The 21,078-nt window shown below is 44.5% G+C and overlaps 1 protein-coding gene across 1 annotated transcript; it reads right to left on the bottom strand.

Annotated features, from left to right (window-relative positions):
• Positions 1-6,645: 6,645 nt before the first annotated feature.
• LOC140899207 (ficolin-1-like) lies at positions 6,646-20,871 on the bottom strand. Its single transcript, XM_073314247.1, has 10 exons — positions 20,237-20,871; positions 18,735-18,848; positions 17,992-18,045; positions 17,695-17,730; positions 16,740-16,784; positions 15,842-15,877; positions 14,789-14,916; positions 13,668-13,797; positions 12,927-13,061; positions 6,646-7,497 (listed from the first exon to the last, which is right to left on the bottom strand). Exons 1-10 carry the CDS (start codon positions 20,316-20,318, stop codon positions 7,250-7,252), a joined length of 1,008 nt encoding a protein of 335 aa, XP_073170348.1. The 5' UTR covers positions 20,319-20,871; the 3' UTR covers positions 6,646-7,249.
• Positions 20,872-21,078: the final 207 nt, after the last annotated feature.

Genomic DNA, 21,078 nt, shown 5'->3' with positions numbered 1-21,078 from the left:
CACTATGCAAAAACCAGCTGAGTCCAGCCCCCCTTAACCCATTGCTGGCCCACATGGAGGTGCCCTAATGGAGAATCTCAGGGCTGGGTTTTTACTACGTTGGGCCCCACTCTCAGGGAAGGTCAATGAGTGTGAGTCTAAATTGGTTAAAAGGGAGCTGGGAGTTGTGTGTTACACTAATTTAGACTCCCTTATTAGCCTTAGGGTACGTCTACACTTCAATCTAGGAGTGATTCCCAGGTCAAGGAGACAGACCGAATTTAACTCTGATTGAGTTAGTGCGCTAAAACAGAGCATAACTGCGGTGGTGTGAGCGGCAGGAGGTGCCAGCTGCCCTGCGTAGGTGCTCCTCTGAGACCGTGGGCACCTCTTCAGGGAGGCTACCCTCTCCCATCGCATGTGCAGCAGCAGCAGCTACTAGCTATTATTAGCATGCTAATGCGATCAGAGCCGGTCTCTCCTCAAGCTGGGGGTTATACCCCAAAATCAACGTGTAGCTTCACCCTTACCTAGACTCCCCCCTGAATTAGACTGATAATCTCAAGGATGGGGGAAGTGCTCAGAATTGAGATTCCCCAGTGATCAATTTTCCTCTTGGTTACCCCAATACAACCTTGTTGATTTCATGATGGTTATGCACCATTGTAATTGAGAGGAGAACCTACCCTTCTGGGGATACGCATTGGGGAAATGTACCATGGAGGGAAGACGCAAATGGGTTAGGAATCTCTCCCTGCTATTAAAATCACAGGTTGAAGGAACAAAGTTATTCTCTGCCACTGTCAGCCCTGGGGCAATGGGACTCCGGCTGTCAGCCGTCAGGAGCTGACTGCCTGAACAGTCAAACACAGTGTCTATACAGACACTGTGTCTACCTAACTACATTGACCTAAGCACTATACCTCTCGTTGAGGTGGCATTATAAAGTCGGTGTAATGGGTGACTTACGTCAGTGGGAGCATAGGTGCTGACTCCGTGGGTGCTCTGGGGCTGGAGCACCTGCGGGGAAAAATTAGTGGGTGCTCTGCACCCACCGGCAGCCAAGCTCTCCCCCCTGCCCCACCTCACCTCCTCCCCCGCTTCCACCTCCTCCCCTGAGTGCGCTGCGTTCCCACTTCTCTGCCTACCTCCCAGCACTTGCCGCCTCCAAACATCTGTTTGGTGGCGTAGTAAGCTCCAGGAGGGAGGGGGAAGAGCGGGAACATGGCATGCTCAGGGGAGGAGGTGGGGAAGAGGCAGGGCCGGGATTTGGGGAAGGAGTCCGAATAGGGGTAGGAGTTGGGGGCGGAATTGGTGCTGGAACTTTGGGGAAAGGGTTAGAAGGGGGGCGGGGTAGGGGCAGGAGGGGGCAGGGCAGGGGTGGACTCGGGGCAGGGCCAGGTGCAGAGGTGCGTTGAGCACCCACTGGCTCGAGTAGAAGTCTCAACCTATGGGTGGGAGCAGCATTGTAGTGTAGATTCTTACAGAATTAGGTTGACGTAAGCTGCCTGAAATTTAAAGCAGCACCCCAAAGCCACCTTGCAGCCAAATGTCTCGGTTTGTGTATTTCCAATTATTTGAACCTTGTACCACCTCAACACTTTCCCTTGGAAAAAAGAACAGGAGGACTTGTGGCACCTTAGAGACTAACAAATTTATTTGAGCATAAGCTTTCGTGAGCTACTGGCAAATTGTTCCATGATGCTATCCAGCTCCAACCTTGCTGTCTTGTCTTTCTCAATTGCAAGGAGAGCAAGGTCACTCAGCCATGTCTCTGATAGTGTTGAATACATGTAGCATTTGACACGTCTTAATGTGAACACAACATTTCCATTTCTGGTAAAACATCATCAAGAGAACTTGACACTATTCAATTCAGGTCGCTATGGACTCCAAGTGACGAAGTGAACACCTCCATGTCCTTTGTCAAATAACACACCTTGAAAGACATAATCTCATGGACCAAGTCAAAAGGAAAAGGTTAGTATTTTCCCAGGTGTTTAAAAATATCCTCCTCTGACTCATCTCAAGTCATATTTTGCAGTTGCCTGGGATGGAGGAAACCAAATGGAGTAGCGGTCTCTTTAAATCTCTCCATCAAGACTTTAGTTCCCCGATCGCATTGTCTAAGGCCTTGAAGTATTTCCTTCAGTGGTTATCCCTTCCTGATAACACAGAATCATGTGCAAATTCATCATGTGGTATACGTGTCTTTCTTGTGGACTGGATAGTTTGCATGAAGAAAACCCATTGCTTCCAACCTGCTCTGAAATTTGTTTACAATTTCCTCATGCTTTTCTCCAGATCTGAGTTTGCTGAGCTCATTCACTGTGCTCTCAAATGTCCAGGGGATTTGGAACAGGTCAATTTTCTTAGACTGAAGGATTTCATAAGCTGGAGCCGTGGTAACTAAGATCCTATGCCACCATAACACATTGAGGTAGGCATCCAATCCCATCAAAGACAAGTTGCTTTTTGCCTGACATATGTTCTCACTACTCCACATTCTGACAGTTTCTTCTTCTAGGCATGCATGTGTACTCTGAAAAGATACTATCATTACTTCAGTAGCTTTTATTTGAGCTTCCCATCTAGTCTTGCAGAGTGCCATTAGATGTAAGGATCTCCTTCGTTCTTCAGAAGCCTGTTCAGTTTTATCTGATGGATCGATTCTGTCAACTTCTTCAGGGTCCCGCAGCATATCATCAAGTTCCTCGTCATTTTGCAAAACTGTACTCTCTCGAGTGAGTGTTTGAAGATTAAGATTTAGTTTTAGACTTAGTCACTAGTTTTTCCCATCAGCAGTTAGAATCTGAAATGTTTACATATTTCCTGCAAAGAAAACCTTTAGGTCTGAACTGGCCTTATCTTCAGCAGCATGAACCAAAAGGTGATTAATTTGATGTGCTGGGCAACGGATGTATTGTGTATACCCTTTTTCTCCCTTGCCTGAATGATATTCTCTCATTTTTGCTTGCAGTCCTCGCAAGCTGTAGAGCTGCCATGTGACAGTGTGTGTTGTTTGCTTCGCCCATGAACAGACATTGACTTTAATATCTTCTTCCAATCATTTAACACTTTTAACAAAAGAACATAAGAACATAAGAAAGGCCATACTGGATCAGACCAAAGCTCCATCCAGCCCAGTATCCTGGCTACTGACAGTGGCCAATGCCAGTTGCCCCAGAGGGCGTGAACCTAAAAGGTAATGATCCATCTCCACCCTCTGACAAACACAGGCTAGGGACACCATTCCTTACCCATCCTGGCTATAGCCATTAATGGACTTAACTGCCATGAATTTATCCAGTTCTTTTTAAAACCCTGTTATAGTCCTAGCCTTCACAACCTCCTCAGGCAAGGAGTTCCACAGGCTGACTGTGCGCTGAGTGAAGAAGAACTTCCTTTTATTTGTTTTAAACCTGCTACCCATTAATTTCATTTGGTGGCTCCTAGTTCTTATATTATGGGGAAAAGTAAACAACTTTTCCTTATTCACTTTCTCCACACCACTCATGATTTTATATACCTCTGTCATATCCCCCTTAGTCTCCTCTTTTCCAAGCTGAAAAATCCTAGCCTCTTTAATCTCTCCTCACATGGGACCTGTTCCAAACCCCTAATCATATTAGTTGCCATCACATTGATGTTTGAGTATAATGATGTTCTGTATAAATGAGCAACCAACAAATGTGACAATATGCATAACCTGAAAGATATGAGTAGGCTAGACACTTAACATGCCAGCCTTTATGCAGTACATTTTTCATTCTGTAAAACAGTGGTCTCCAACCTTTTAAAGCACAAAATCACTTTTTGAATTTAAGTGCAACCCAGTGTCTCCCGCAAAGAAAATGTAGAAATAACAGTAATCACAAACCCAAACACCCTTACCCTGCCCTGCCCCTTCCCTGAGGCCACACCCCAATCCGGCCTCTTCTCCGAGGCCCTGCCCCACTCACTCCATCTCCTCTCCCTCCCTCGCTCACTCTCCCCCACCCTCATTCACTTTCACTTGGCTGAGACACGGGATTAAGGTGCAGGAGGCGGTTCAGGGTGAGGGCTCCGGGAGGGGGCTCAGGGCTTGGGCAGCAGACTGGGGTGCAAGCTGAGGACTCTGAGAGGGGGCTGGGGCAGGGAGGTTGAGGTGCAGGAGAGGCTGCGGGCCCTGGGAGGGGGTTGGGGTGCGGGAGGGGGCTCAGGGCTGGGGCAGGCGGTTAGGGTGCTCTGGGGCAGGGGGTTGGGGTGCAGGAGGGGGTGCAGAGTCTGGGAAGGAGTTTGGGTGCGGGGGCACTCAGGGCTGAGGGTTGGGTGGAGGAGGGGCTGCGTGGTGTTGGCTCTGGGAGAGAGTTTGGGTACAGGGGGCTCAGGGCTGGGGCAAAGGGTTGGGGTGCAGGAGGGGGTTCAGGGCTGGGGCAAAGGGTTGGGGTGCAGGAGGGGGCTCAGGGCTGGGGCAAAGGGTTGGGGTGCAGGAGGGGGCTCAGGGCTGGGGCAAAGGGTTGGGGTGCAAGAGGAGTTTGGGGGTGTGTGCTCCAACTGGGCACCACTTACCTCAGGAGGCTCCCCGGCGGCGGTGCAGCAGGGCTAAGGCAGGCTCCACATGCCGCAGAGCCAGCTCCGCAGCTCCCATTGGCCAGGAACTGCGGCAACTTAGTGTCGCAGTGCCCCTTGTGGCGTGGGTCCCCGGGGAAATGGCCCTGCTTCCTGCCCCTTAAGGCCAGCTGTAGCTTTGATTGGAGAAAAACACTTGTTGTGGTACAGGTGGGCCGTGGAGATTTTAAAGCCTGTTGGGGGACCTCAGAAACCCTGATCTGCAGGGTTTTTGGCTTTTATTTGATTGTCAGATCATCTATGGCAGTGGTTCTTAACCTGGGGTGCACGCACCCCCTAGGGGTGCGAGATGCCATTTCTGGGGGTGCGAGACAGGCCAGATTTTTTTAGAAGGCAAATCATCGAAAACACAAATTAAGCACAGGCACGTAAGTACAACTACTTTGTTCCATCAACCCTGTGTTTTTATTAACATTACACATTTTTTAACGATTACTGTAATATACAAACAAAAATACAGTTAGTTTTAAACAACTGACCTACTTCAATGATTTTTGATAAGGGATGCAAACACATATTTTAAGAACCAAAGGGGTTCAGGCTGTAGTAAAGGTTAAGGACCACTGATTTTGGGGATCTTTCGCTGTGTTGGTTTGTAGAATATCTGGTCTTCAGGTGTGCTAGGTTTCAAGCAAAGTTCCTCTGGAAATATCATTAGCTATTACTAAAGCTTCAACTTGAGTGGTATTCCTCACTTAAACTTTCCCACAATGACAGATTGGTGTGCCCTGAATTGAGATGCAGCTCACACACTTCTACTTTAGACTCCAGGGATTGATCAGGCCGTTTACAAAATGGTATTTTCACCTTCTTAGGATCTGTAGAGGCAGTTTGAAACAACAAAAAATCGCTCTTTCTTTTCGTGCTCTAAAATCAGACACATATTTTTATTTATGGCGTTCATTTTCAGACACCATCCAGTATGAGAGTAACTAAGCTGGCAGTGTAGGCCTAAATGAAGTGTGTTTTTGTGCTGCTTAATTTATCCTTAATTGTGGGAGGAATCAAAAAAAAAAAAGTTTTTCCATGCAGAATCTAGCAGAGATCAGCAAAGCTAGAGTGGGGCCAGGGAGAGGCTGTAGCAGGCAGATACACACCTCTCTGTGTCGCACTGCATGAGAAGACTATAGCCACAACACGCTGCTATTGTTTGGAGCCTGCTGGAACCCCGAGGAAGAGCCGTGCGCTGAGCCCCACGGCCCACATTTGAATTTGCCCCGGGGGCGGACTGCAAAAGGGTGGCTCTGCCGTGAAGTCTGATGAATGGGACTGGCAATGGCAGAGCCTCCATTTTGGTTGGAGGCCCCCCCGACACCCCCCGCTGCCTGCTAGGGCTCTGACTCCAGCTCCGCTGGCAGCAGCAGCTGTGGTTTGCGGCGCTGACTCCCGCGGTAGCAGGTCTGGCTTTGGCAGGAGCCGTGCTGATGGCTCTAGCAGCAGCAGCTCTGGTGCAGGGCGTGGACCTGGGTGGGGCGTTGGGATGGGCGGGGGAGCAGAGCAGGGGGTGCAGAAGCAGGGATGGGGGCTTTGGGGGGTGAGGGAAGAGAGAATGTGGGACTTGTGATGGCACATGGGGTCCACAATAAAAGCCTGCACCGAGGCCCTTCTTTTTCTTCCTCTGCCCCTGGCACAGGGAGAGGGAGATGGGGGGAGGGGGTGGGACTAGGGGTCCAGTCAGCATTTGCTGTTAAATTGTTAAATCTTCCGCTGGGCATAATACCAGCATAAAGAGGGAAGATTATGGCCTGTTCTGCCTCACAAGGCACCATGGGCTGGGCGATGGGACTTTCTAGTGCAGGTTTAGCCTGAGATCGTCTCAGTGCTCTTCTATTTCCACCCTCACTCTATTTCGACATGACCCTTCTGCAGCTGCAACGCTGCTGGCAGAGGTAGCTCCCCTCTCTTGTACTCCCCAGGGTAGCCAGGCAAATAATGTCCCCTTCTGCCCAGGGCATGCTCTGCCCACAATGTTCACAATGCAGGGCCAGGCACATTTGGGCTTTAATGCTATTGAACTGTCTTGTTTGTACAAACAAATCTGAGACGTGGAACTCATTGAGCAGCCCTTGCTTTATTGACAGAGGGGAAGGTTCTCCAGAGGCAGACGCAGCATCTGAGGGTAATGAGTCCTGAACACCACAGGAAGAATTGCATGGCAGTGGTAGGAGCTGTCGTGGTGCTTCTGGTAATGGAATCAAGAGACAGCAGAGGCATGCAGGAGAGGAGACATAACCTAGACAGAGCTGGCTGACATTTCTCAAATTATGAGCTCTTCTGTGGACAAACAGCCTTTGAAAAAACATGAACATTTTCATGAAATATCACTGATGTGGTTGTAATGTTTTGTTTGGCAGGAAAAAAATCATACTTTTTTAATGCACAAAAGCCAAAAGCAAAAATGGGTTAATTTAGAATCTTTTGAAATGAAAATAACTGAAAAATTCAATTTTTTCCCCACAAAACTATTTTTATCTTTTTTTACCTGCTCTAGTCCTAGGGCACTGTGCTGGGTAAGTGTCTATGATGATGTCTGCCCCCTTGTGGCTGGTGCATAAAGAAAAGATCTTTAGTGTCATCTTCAGATTAATGTTTATTATGACAGGCCTATAACTGCTATATAAGAGCTCAGTATAATTATTACAAGTGCCTCCCTGATTGGCTACACGGGCCTGATTTTCATCTCTGTCATCTTGAAGGAGTAGTGGTGCCCTTTGGATGACATCCAGTTCACCCCATCAGCATAGCTTTCGTGGGCTCCTTTCAGGTATAATCCATTCAGGTTGGACGCATGACATTCACTGTACCACCAGGCCCCTTTAAAAACTATTGCACAGTTTATTGATGACACGTCGTTGTCACGGTCGTGGGTTGAAAACATCATGCCGTTTTGTCCGAATAAAGAATCCCCTGTGGAAACAATTGGGTTTATTTATTACCTGTTTTTACAGAGACAAGGTGGGTGAGATATTCTCTTCTTGTTTGCCTTTTACATTTTTACAGATCAGTTGCCACAGCCCAGCCTGGCGGTCCTGCAGTGAGGTTACTAAATTTCTCCCTTCACCAACCAGCAGAAATCTCCCTGGGGTCAGGAGAGAGATTGCATTTCTATTTCCAGTACGGAACATTTTTCACCAGGCCATATTCGCAGTGTATCTCCACACAAGATCGGATAGGAAACTCTTCAACCTGTCATGACTTAACTCAAAGACCAAAGACAAAAAGGTGCTAATCCGGGAACTTCTTTAGGCTGATTATGCTGCCCTCATAGCCCATGATGAAGATCTGTTACAAGAATTCATGGACCTCTGTCAAGGTTCCTCCCCCACTCTGAACTCTAGGGTACAGATGTGGGGACCTGCATGAAAAAACTCCTAAGCTTATCTTTACCAGCTTAGGTCAAAACTTCCCCAAGGTACAAAATATTCCCCCCGTCGTCCTTGGATTGGCTGCTACCACCACCAAACTAATACTGGTTACTGGGGAAGAGCTGTTTGGACGCGTCTTTCCCCCCAAAATACTTCCCAAAACCTTGCACCGCACTTCCTGGACAAGGTTTGGTAAAAAGCCTCACCAATTTGCCTAGGTGACTACAGACCCAGACCCTTGGATCTTAAGAACAATGAACAATCCTCCCAACACTTGCACCCCCCCTTTCCTGGGAAATGTTGGATAAAAAGCCTCACCAATTTGCATAGGTGACCACAGATCCAAACCCTTGGATCTGAGAACAATGAAAAAGCATTCAGTTTCTTACAAGAAGACTTTTAATAAAAATAGAAGTAAATAGAAATAAAGAAATCCCCCCTGTAAAATCAGGATGGTAGATATCTTACAGGGTAATTAGATTCAAAAACATAGAGAACCCCTCTAGGCAAAACCTTAAGTTACAAAAAAGATACACAGACAGAAATAGTTATTCTATTCAGCACAATTCTTTTCTCAGCCATTTAAAGAAATCATAATCTAACACATACCTAGCTAGATTACTTACTAAAAGTTCTAAGACTCCATTCTTGGTCTATCCCCAGCAGAAAACAGTATATAGACAGACACACAGACCCTTTGTTTCTCTCCCTCCTCCCAGCTTTTGAAAGTATCTTGTCTCCTTATTAGTCATTTTGGTCAGGTGCCAGCGAGGTTACCTTTAACTTCTTAACCCTTTACAGGTGAGAGGAGCTTTCCCCTGGCCAGGAGGGATTTCAAAGGGGTTTACCCTTCCCTTTATATTTATGACAACCTCCTTTCAAGTACCTGTCAGGCATTTGCTCTCACCATCAGCATCAAGAAAACAGTTGTATTAGGACAGAGGGTTCCACAAGATGCTTCAATCACCTTAAATGCCAACCAGCTAGAAGTAGTCCAAAAGGTTCAGCTATTTAGGTTCTACAGTGACCACCAACCTCTCACTGGATGAAGAACTAAATGTTTGCATTGGAAAGGCTGCCACCACCTTTAGCAGACTAACTAAAAGAGCATGGAACAACTCAAAGCTGACCATCAAGACCAATATGCTAGTGTGCCAATCCTTCATCCTCAGCACTCTCATGTATGGTGGGCAAATTCAAAGGGCAAATTTACCAAGTGTGACAGCCCTGCTCAAGTGAAGATGACTGCAGTGGCTGGGCCATCTGAGTAGGTTGGAAGACGGACGCATACCCAAGAAGAAGCGATACGGGGAGCTCTCAGAGGGAACAAGAACATCAGGATGTCCCAAGCTTCTCTACAAAGACATATGCAAGCAAGACGTGAAGGAATTTGCAATTGATCCTGACCAATAGGAAATCTTGACAAGTGATCATAACAAGTGGTGCCATCGGCTCCATCAGAGAATCAAAGTCCGGGACAGGAGCTATCTCCGACAGCTTGAAGAGAAAAGAGCCCACAGGAAGCAAGGAGCTCCCAACCAAGATAGATACATTTGCAGCAACTGTTAAAGATCATGCAAATCTCGGATAGGACCATTCAGTCACATGAGACATCATAGGCTGCAATTCCCACTGTCTCTTGTAGATGAAAGGATGAGAAAAATGATCGTCTGAGCTCGGTCCTTGGGTGTCCTGAAATCAGTTTACACCATTGTGATGGTATAATGTGAGCCCAATGTGGTCCTAACACTAACAGCATAGCCCGGAGCCTGCTGAGGATTCAGGATCATAGATTCACAGAATCATAGAAATGTCGGGCTGGAAGGGACCTTGAGAAGTCATCTAGTGTAACCCCCTCGGCTGAGGTAGCCCCAAATAAATCTAGACAGTCCCTGAGAGGTGTTTGCCCAACCTGTTCTTTAAAACTTCCAGTGATGCAGATTTCACAACCTCTGTTGGAAGCCTATTCCAGAGCTTAACTACCCTTATACTTAGAAATTTATTTCTAATATCTAACCTAGATCTCCTTATCATAGATTAAGCTGGTCACTTCTTGTCCTACCTTCAGTGGACATAAAGAACAATTGATCAGTGTCCTCTTTATAACAGCTCTTAACGTATTTAAAGACTGTTACCAGATTCTCCCCCTCAGTCTTGTTTCCTCAAGACTACACATTACCAGTTTTTTAACGTTTCCTCACAGGTCAGTTTTTCTAAACCTTTTATCATTTTTGTTGCTCTCCTCTGAACTCTCTTCAATTTGTCCACATCTTTCCTAAGGTGAGGTGCCCAGAAGTGGACGCTGTTCTCTGGCTGAGGCCTCACCAGTGCTGAGGAGAGCAGGACAATTACCTACTGTTTCTTACATGCCACACTCTTGTAAATACACCCCAGAATGGTATTAGCTTTTTGTGCAACTGCATCACATTGTTGTGCATTTGATTTGTCCTTCCTAAGTGAAAAGTGATTCAATTGTCTTTACTGAATTTCATCTTGTTGAATTCAGACCAATTCTTCAATTTGCCAGGGTCATTTTGCATTCTAATTCTGTCCTCCAAAGTGCTTGCAACCCCGCCCAGCTTGGTGCCATCTGCAGATTGTCAGGCTTGACAAAGCCCTGGCTGGGATGATTTAGTTGGGGATTGGTCCTGCTTTGAGCAGGGGGTTGGACTAGATGACCTCCTGAGGTCCCTTCCAACCCTGATATTCTATGATTCTATGATTTTATAAGCATATTCTCCACTCAATTGTCCAACACATTAATGAAAATATTGACGACTACCGGTCCCAGGACTGACCGCTGCAGAACCCCATTAGAACCTCCCAGTTTGACAGCAAACCACTGATAACTACTCTTTGAATACAGTCTTTCAAACAGTGGTGCACCCATCTTACGGTAATTTCATCCAGACTGCATTTCCCTAGTTTGCATTTTGAGAATGCCATGTGGGATTTGGTCAAAAGTCTTACTAAAATCAAAATATATCATGTCTACTGCTTTCCCCTTATCCACTAAGCCAATAACCCTGTCAAAGAAGGAAATTAGGTTGGTTTGACATGATTTGTTCGTGAGAAATCCATGGTGGTTATTGCTAATTAATCCAATTGTCCTCTAGGTGTTTACAAACTGATTGTTTAATAATTTGAGTGAGTGTCTTTCCAGGTATCAAAGTTAGGCTGACTGGCCTACAATTCCCTGGGTCCTGTTTGTTCCTCCTTTTAAAGATAAGTACTATGTTTGCCCTTCTCCAGTGCTCTGGGACCTCACCCATCCTTCAGGAGTTATCCGGATAATTATTCATGGTTCTGAGATTGTTTCAGTTAGCTCTTTTAGTCCCTTAGCATGAGTTTAGCCAGGCCCTCCTGACTTGAATACATCTAACTTATCTAAATATTGTATAACCTTTCCCCCGTATTTGGGCTTGCATTCCTTCCCCCTTGTTGTTAATAGTGTGTTAAGTATGTCATTACCAGTAACCTTTTTAGTGAAGATAGAAACACACTAGTCATGAAACACCTCTGCCTTCTTGATTTCCTCAGTTATTAGCTCTCCATTCCTGCTAAGTAAGGAACTACATGTTCTTTCATCTTTCTCTTGCTGCTAATATATGTTAAGAACCTCTTCTTATGGCTTTTTCTTTTCCTTCCTAGGTGTAACTTATTTTGTGCCTTAATCTTTCTGATTTTGTCCCTACATGGGTATGCTACTCTTTTGTACTTCTCCTTCGCACTTTGTCCATGTTTCCACTCCTTCCTTTCCTTAGAATAAAGACATCTGTGATTTCATGAACACTTTCACCCAAATTGTCTTCCACCTCCAGATTTGCTACCATTTCCTCCCTGTTGGTCAGAATTAAGTCTAAAATGGCTGTTTCCCGCCTTCCTGCCCCCCAGCCCTCCCGGTTACTTCCTCTACAAAACGGAGTCCGCAATACATTCCAAGAATTTTTGTGTTTTTCTTTATTCCTTTTCCAACAAATGTCTGGGTAGTTAAAGTCCCCCATTACTATAGTACACCCATACAAAAGGTCGCTTTTATTTATTATCCTTTTTTCTTTGCCCAGAGACAATTGGTCTGCCTCTCATCTACTCCTGCAGCATAGAACAAGTGTATATATTCTTGCTGTATAATTCAACACCTTCTCCCTTTTTACCTTGCCTGTCCCTCCTAAACAAGCTATAGCCCACTATACCAGTATTCCAGTAATGAGACTCATCCCACCAAGTTTCTGTGATGGCACTTAAGTAGTAAATTTACAATTATACTAATCCTTCCAGTTTATTCCCCATCCGCCTGGTATTTACATATAGGTATCTGAGATTCTAAGTATTTGCCTCTACTGGTTACTCTCTTCTTCCGCCTCTGACTCTACATGTTCCCTCCCACAAAAAATCTGGCCCTCTGTTAAGGTGGCCCTTTTTTATGCTTTTCTGTTGGCTTTTGTCCCCTGCCCCTTTTAAACCTATTTAAAAGCCCTTCTCCCTAGGGGGCTTGTGGATGTGACTCAGCAATCCTGCAGTGGTGTGCAGCAGACTCTGCATGCCACAGAATATTGCTGTCTCTGGTATCCGTAAGTCTGGATGAATAGTTTACATGAAATGGGGCATATCTACCCACTCATTGACTTGTACCAATCCTGGTGTGCCTACTTAGTTTAATTCAGATATTTCTATGGGGCATTAAGATCTAATTCGGGAAAGCAATCAGCAGTAGATGTGCCTACCTCTGCTCGTTATTCTGCGTTCAATCCCTCACTAGGCAGGATATCCGTATTATACTGTATATTCTGTTGTCACTAGACACTGTGTTTCTCCTCTAATAGTTCAGCAGGAGAATAACTGATGTTTCCTGACAGACATCACCTCCACAGATTACCTCGCCTTTTGCTTCTGCGATAGAATATTCTGCATCACTTTTGTTTTCCATTTTTCCATCTGCCACAAAGGGTAAAGGATGAGCTCAGAACCTACCTGCAGTGCCTTTAAGAAAGGGTCCGATTATAAGCGTGTATTTCTCAACCTCCCCAGTAATTCTGAAAGATGAGAATGTAGCAAATACATCATTGTTGTCAAAATCTCTGAGATCGACGCGAAGCTCGTTGGGACCTTTAGAAAACAATTTGAAAGCAAAATGTTCAGCACGATCCATTAGTGTTTATTACTGTTATTGATTGTTTGTATTGCACAAGCTCCTAAAGGCTCTACACACAAATCAGGCTCCCTTATGCTGGGACCATTATGATCATCCCTTTGAATTGCCTGCATCACACACATCACAGAACTTCACTCACTAATTTTTGCATCAAGCCAATATCTTCCTATTGACCTTTATCAATTCAATTTCCATCCACCAACCTAACCTCCCTATTAAAAACCTGCTCCATGTTATGCTTTGCGAAGGTAGTTCAGAATCGATGACCTCATCCAGGCTGTAGCATCCCTTATTGCTGTACTGTGGGCGAACCACCCGAGGACAAAATGCTGCTCCAGGAATCATGACTGGATCCAGCCCATCTACCACAGCATTACTGGTTTCAATAGCTCTGTGTGGCAGGACTGGGCTGTAAGGAACAGGAAGCAGTGTCTGCAGCGGAAGCGTTACCTCTACCGATTAGTACAACTCTATACCCTGTGTCCGTGGCTAAAGTGTGGGAACAAAACTTGGTGGAGAAGGTTGCTGTAAGGAAAAGAATGCATCAGTGATGTCTTTACCAAGGGATGTCAGCAGGTGGATATTGTCATTCCCCAGCCAGAATTCTGACAGCTGGCTGCCAAAACCTCTCTTGTATGAATACCAGTCACGGTAAAAATCCACAGAGCCATCCACCCGTCTCTGGAACACCTGCAGGGAAACAGGAGGTTCTCAGCTGGGAAATCCCACATTGTTTTCCATCCTACTAGAGCAGAAGACCAGAAATTCTGAGACTGTAAATCACTGAATGAGACTTAATGTGGTCAGGTCTATTTCAGCCTCAGGTGACTATCGCAGAGGGAGGCTTGTCTCAGAGGATCGTATTAAATCTTGGCAGCAACTGCACTAGGTTAAAGGATCACATGGTCCGAAATCTACAGCATTGGACTGGCAATCAGGACTCCTGGGTTCTATACGCAGTTGTGCCACTCGAGCAAGTCACATCACCTCTGCTTTCTGTCTGGCCCTTTGTCTGCCTTGTTTATGGAGCCTATGAGCTGCAAAGGACAGGGGCTGTCTCTCAGTATGTGTGTTCAGCACCCAGCGCAATGGGACCCTGATCTTCATCGGATTCTCTAGGCACGACTGGGATATAAATAAGTGTAATTATAAATTAGAAGGTTTAAATGTGATGTGGTTCAAACCCCTTGCATGCTCAGCTCCCTAGAACGCTCTCTGCACTCGTACTCATAGGTTGCTGGAGCAAGAGAGCAGCGGATGCACTAGAAGAGGAAGGAAGAACAAATTCTGTTTCCGGAGTCTGGGCAGCTATTGAGGAGGCTCTGAGAGCCAGGCAGAGAATAGCCAGGAAAAGGGAAACCTGTGTCAGAGCAGCGACAAATGTCCCCTCAGATGGGGTCTTTTAGACTCTAAAGCTCCGGGTTCCCTCCATGGAACCGATTGTGATCACAACCAAGTTATCTCCACAACCAAGGACTAGGGAGGATTAGAAGGGCTCAGGAAGTATCTGTGTTTTTATTTCAGCTAACCATGGGGAGCTAACAGCTTCAGAGCTTCTGTCCTCATGCTTTTCTCCTAGCTGCAACCCACTGGCTAAGGGCCACCTCCCATTCTTGGGACAGTAAACTGTTTGTTGTTCAAGAAAAAACATCCAATGAGCTTCATTATGCTCTGTTCTTACAATCCATCCTCCGCCATCTGTGTCCATGTCACACAGCACGGTCATGGCTTTACAGTCACGGGGGTAGATGGTGTACCAGCCGCTCATGATGTTGCCTCTAGCTAACAGCTCCTTGCAGTTCTTTGCTCCTGGTTGAAAGAAGAATTGAAACATGTAAATTGGTTGTATAACTCTCCTTGGAGCAGGGATTCATGGGCTGCTTTATGTTGCACTGAGGGCCAGATCAATTGCAGAATCAGGTAACTGGAAAAGAATCTTTGAGTCATCTTCTCCTCTCCTCCACACTGTAGCATATGGGAATGGGGTAGTATCCCTTTAAATAGTTTCATAGTCGCAGCCATGTTAGTCCATATCCGCAAAAAGAAAAGGAGTACTTGTGACACCTTCGAGACTAACAAATTTATTTGAGCTGTAGCTGACGAAAGCTTATGCTCAAAGAAATTTGTTAGTCTCTAAGGTGCCACAAATACTCCCTTTTTATATAGTTTATGGTCCTTCTGTGTTCATCTTTGGAAACCTAATAGAGCAGCAGCGTATATACCTAGCTAGGCTTTTCATACTCTCTGTAGTTCGCAAACCAAATGATTTAGACTCCAGTGTGCCAGTCTGGTTTGTAAGTTTCTTTGCAAGAGGAAAAGACACAACCACTAGCCCAACCCCATCTGTTCTGTGTGAGAACAGATCAACCTGAACAGAGGATTGGCTGAAAGTGTCTTGAAAACACAGGGAAATTGAAATGTTCACAAAGAGTTGTACTGAAAGTCCCCATGCAGCATTTTGAAATCTCTCTGTGAGTCAGAAGGGCTTCAGGTTATCATGTAACTTGGGTGAGCAATCACCCGGAAAAAATATCAGATTTTCACAGGAATACTCACATCAGTTTGCAAGTGAACCTGTCGGCTGAAATGTATTTCCACAAAAGATTCACTGGCCAATTGCTAACAGCAAAACACCTTCATTTTAAAAGATCAATTTGTCTATCTCTAACGGGTTTTCATGTTTGGGTCTCTGGATGGAATGAGATGACATTTAGCGGTCATAAGAAACTCTCACCTGTCTTACACAGTATGTCTTCCACGATTTTCTGCACTGTCATGAAAAGAAACACAATAGAAAGTGAAATGGAACCAGAAAACATTCTACTGTCTTTTAAACTGTGTAATTGGCCAACTGGTACAGCTGGGATAGCAAAGTACTTGTTATCTTGAAAATGCACTAGACAGGTTTTTAATTGTGAAAATCCAAGTGCTAATGGATGCACACACATCTCTGATCTGAGCCTTCCAGCATTAACCATCAAGACAGCTCTCATTGTGTAGCCAACACTATTTTGTCACCCTCTGATGAGGTTCCTGCTTGCAGGGCTAAGAATTGGTCCTTAATAGACAAAGTTAGTTGCTGGACAGTTCACAGGAGCAATGCCCACAAAACCAGGGGAGTTACATGTGCTTATGCTAGCTGTGACTTTGACTCAATATTCTTTTTTAAAAAATTCCAATCGACAACGGGACAATAACAGTTAAATAAAGTACTGGTAGAAAAAGGGTCATTCCTTTAACTGGACATATAAATAGGATCCATTTCTTGTGATTCATACTCCCTACTCCTCGTATGTGGGAAATATAAGGAGGGGTAGGAGAAAGTAACCTTCTCTAGGATACACCTCCAGATCTACAGATTTCACCTACATTTCACCTGTTCTGTCTCATACCAAAGGTCATCTGGCTAGTGTTGTTCCAGATGTTACAACACATGGATGGCACATGTTTTTGTAGGCACAGCTATTTCTCTCTTTATAGAGCCCAAATCTCACTTGGAGGATCAGTGAGCTTGATATTGTGGACATGGTAACTATTCAAGAAGCAAGCTTCTTCAGCCTCTTAATTTTTAGTGCTGCAAAAATAAACTGAAATGATGTGTTCAGTATAAAGGAGAGTCCAGAGGGTCTCACCAGGTGTTCCAGGCACTCCTGTACATCCCGGGGCTCCTTTATCTCCTAAAAAAAAAGAACTCAGAATAAAATCCTTGTTTTACCTGGAGGTCACCTCCATAATTCACCATCTCACTAAAGCAATCACTTTGGTTTCATTGTGTGGAGGGGCTAGTTCAAGGCCTATGTACCAGCTATACTCCGCATGATCTGTTAAAGTTGGCGTTTTGTGGGACTTAAGTGATGTATGTTGCCAACTCTCAGGATTTGGTCATGAGTCTCATGATAATTAGTGTTTTCCTTAAAGCCCCAGCTCCTCAGGTCCAGTGGATGTGACTTGATTTCAGCCTTTGGTCTTAAAGAAAAAGTAAGTTTCTAGCCCTCAAAGCTACGGCAAAAGCTTCAAAATGTGCCCCCTAAATACTCAAAAGCAGAAGGCAAATAAAGAGAACACCAGATCTATTATTTTTACATAATCTCATGATTCTAAAACCAGTCTCCGGATTTTTGATGAACCTAATTTAAGTTTTTCAAAGATTTGGGGTTGGCAGAACTGCATTTACCTTATCTTGTCTTCTGCATTGGCTGAAATGAAATAGGCTTAGGCTACGTCTACACTGCAGTTGAGATCTATTTCCTATGACTACATAGGACGTCATGACAGATCAGACATTATACTTAGAGCTGGGTGAAATTTTTCCAGCAAATATTTTATCACAATTTTGAAATGTTCCAACTCTTCATTTCAGAACAACAATGTGTTTTGTCATTTGGCTTCTAAACCAAATCAAAAAGGGGACATCCTTGTTTAACTGGAACCAATTTCATTTCAGCTTTTTTGTTTGGCAAGAAGTGGAAGGAAAAATTGTATAATGAAACGGGTAGGGAGATTGTTGGTCCCAATTCCTCTATCACCATGAATAGCACCATAAAGTGCCCTGCTCTGCAGTGAGAAGAATCATCTGAGGTCTCTCACCTTTCGCTCCAGGGCGGCCAGCAGGACCTCTTTCTCCTGATTGAACAAAAAATAAGTAAGTAAAGACTGATCAGAGAGAGCGAGATCTTGACACTGGATCAGAACTGAAGTTCTGTTGCAATAATAAACCCTTTATTGTCAAATATAGAGTGAAGGGAAGTTATGGTGGTTTGGAGTCCAGATATTATAGGAATTGGTATTTTATAACTAGCTCTAATTGATATTTGATTAAAAACTTATTTCCTGTTCTTAGGTCACCTATAGGAAAACACAGTTCTCTGCCCTTTGTTACTTTACCTTTTGGGCCAGTTTTTCCCTCCTTTCCAGGGATCCCCAGAGGTCCCTGTTCTCCTGCAAACACAGAAAACTGACTGAATATTTTCCAAGGTAGCATAAATACTGAGTACATAAATCCCACCTACCACCCCAAACTGGAATTACAAGAACTCATCTGTGTCGAAATTCAAATCTCACATCAGGATCCCCTAGCATGGACTCTTACATGGAGGCCCATTGAAGTCAAAGAGACAAGTACATCTTGCTGCCAGGTGAGAACCAAAGCTGATAAACAACCATTTTATACATGCTATCTTTAATGTCATAGCTCATGATAATAATCATGATTTCCTCTTCTCTAGCCCCCTCATCCAAACTTCTCAGAACGCTTTACACAGATCAATGAATTGTGCCTCCGATAAACTCTGGGAGGTAAAGGACCATTATCCCCATTATATAGAGGAGAAACCTGAGGCTCAAAGAGAGTGACTTGACTAACGTGACACAGCGAGCCAGTGATAGAGATGGGGAAAGAACCAGAGGACTTGGTTGCCAATCTGACACCCCAAAGGGAATGGACAGTATTTCAGAGCTTGGTTATTCTGAAGCTCCAATCCCTTGCCATAGGATATGGGAGATGCCATGTGAGTTTCCTCATATCAGGGTTGAGGGGAATCTCCAAAGTCTGAGCATATTACAAAAATAATTCCCATTTACATCAGCACCAGCCATGTCTGATTCCCATTCAGTGCCTGGGAACGTACCTCTTGTTCCTGCATTTCCTGGGTCTCCTCTGGGCCCTGTGGCACCTGGAATTCCAGGGCAGCCTTGCACAATGGAGAGTTTATCAGTACTGTTGAAACCCACTAAGTTCACCTCTGGGGAAAGAAATGAACCCATAATCAATGATTGTTAGCTTCTCAGGATCTGAAACATTCTACAGAAATCCAGAGGGATAAACCCAGCAAATGAAAGTCTAGATAGTTCCTTGGTTTTCTTTACTCTATTAGTGATAAATCCAACATTTTCTTCAGCATTATGCATTTCAGAGACAATGCCCTAATATAAAAAGTTGGGGGTTATTACTATTAGTCTTTGTTTTAAGTTACAGTGAAAACAAAAGTTAAAAAGATGTTATTAAATATTTGTATTTAAAAGAAATCACTTCAGACTTAACTTTGATGTATACATCCCTCTGCAGTGTTTGCAACCTGACCATTGCAGCATTGTGTCAATTCATGAGAGTCTTTTAATGAAATTAAGTACAGAGAAACAAAAGCAGAATGAAATGCACAGGAAAAACAAATAGCTTCCGTTCAGTTAAGAAATTGAGCAAAACTGAAATAATTTAAAAAACAGTTGTTCTTACAATCTCAGATCATGAACGTAAGGAGATGAACCGTGAAGGCAGTACTGCTCTGAAATAATACATTAATTTATGCGTAAGGTGGCAAAGCCTGTATTCAATCCTTGTTTAGCAAACCTCCCATTTCCTTCAAAGAGACCATTTGCCTGAATGAGGTCTCCACAAATTTGACTAAATCTTGCATTAGGATCACAGGATTTCATGATAAACTAAAATAAACCTTCAAATGCTGCTGGATTCTCAACCCAAAGCACAGAAATGAAAGTGTTGACATGGAAAGAGTTGTACAGTGGATTTGCAGTGATATGTACACAACAGTTGCAATTTTATAAATAATCATCTTAATTTGGTAAAGGTGAATTTTATAAAGCAGAGGGATCTGAAATCATAGGCTTACTCTGAGCTTTGAAGATTGAGATTTTATTTTCCAGAATTTAGATCATCTTCCTGTGTGGGTCGGTCAGTCACCAGATTAGAAAGGCTTTGGCCCCAATATGCAAAGGAGATGGGAGCTTTAGACAGAGAGATTCCAGCAGCAACACAGGGAGGTTAGAAGATAGTAAATGAGCATGAGGGAGAAGAGGTCAAGTCAAATTTTGAAGAATCTCAATGAAGACAAGAGACAACATTTTCACAACATGGTCTGCGAAAACTGTGTCTGATTTCTGAACACCTCTAGTCTGTGTTGTACACTCCTGCAATATAGATTAATTTCGACAAAGGAATTTTGTACAAAGAAGCTGTTCTTTTTATCATTTTAAAAGCACCCTGAGCAGACAAAGCACTTTATAGATGTGTAGGACAACAAACATTCCTGAACAGTTCCCAGTACTCCAGGGTTCAGGTTGGCAAGAGCCACAGTATGAAATGCTGATGGGAACAGGATTGTCTTTCACTCACCTGGGCAGGTGTCCTGAGCCTGACAAACCGTTGCTGCTAGACAGAGTAAAGAGAGGAGAGTTTTCTGGGCAGCTCTCCCCATGGCTGGTGCTGGTCTCAGCAACGGCAGCTTCACTTGTCTTCTCACCTTCTCCACTTTAGTATTTCAGTCCCTTTAAGCCTTTTATATGCAATAATGACAGAGCCTAGAGCAAATAAAGCTCTCTGCCTCTGGCATCTCAGTGCCTCCTTCCCACTCTCCACATTCCAGCTGTTTCCACTGAGATTTTTATGCTGCAGCGGTTACAACTGGAGCTGATTAAATGGCCTGATAGGAGACGTTCAATACTGGACTAGCAGCTGTTGCTTCCCCCGCACAGCAAATGCAGTATCGTGCAATGATGATTATTGAACGGAGCCAGTCTGAATCTTTCCTCACAAAGTTGATTCCTGTCAATGTGTCTTCTAAAATAGTAAAATAGGGTGCCAAATAATGAGTCCAAACTGACTTTCTCCATCCCTTCGAAGCCCCCTGTTGGCTTCAGTGGGAACCTTTGGGAGAACAAGGAGAGCAGGATTGGGTGGATTTACTCGCCAACTGCTCTATTACTATTATGTGTGTGACAGTAGCCACAGGAGGCCTCGTGTCAGATTGGACCCCCCTGCGCTGGGTGCTGTGCAAACCCCCTGTAGGAGCCAGTAATGGAGGGATAGGTTCCAAGACCAGAAGTGACCATCGTGATCATCTCATCTGAACTCCTGTATAACGCAGGCCACAGAACTTCCCCAAAATAATTCCTAGGGCAGAGCTTTTAGAAAAACACCCAATCTTGATTCTAAAATGGTCAGTGATGGAGAATCTA

Source organism: Lepidochelys kempii, chromosome 16, assembly GCF_965140265.1.
Source record: "Lepidochelys kempii isolate rLepKem1 chromosome 16, rLepKem1.hap2, whole genome shotgun sequence".
Taxonomy (NCBI): domain Eukaryota; kingdom Metazoa; phylum Chordata; order Testudines; family Cheloniidae; genus Lepidochelys; species Lepidochelys kempii.
This window is presented reverse-complemented; position numbering and strand designations above follow the sequence as displayed.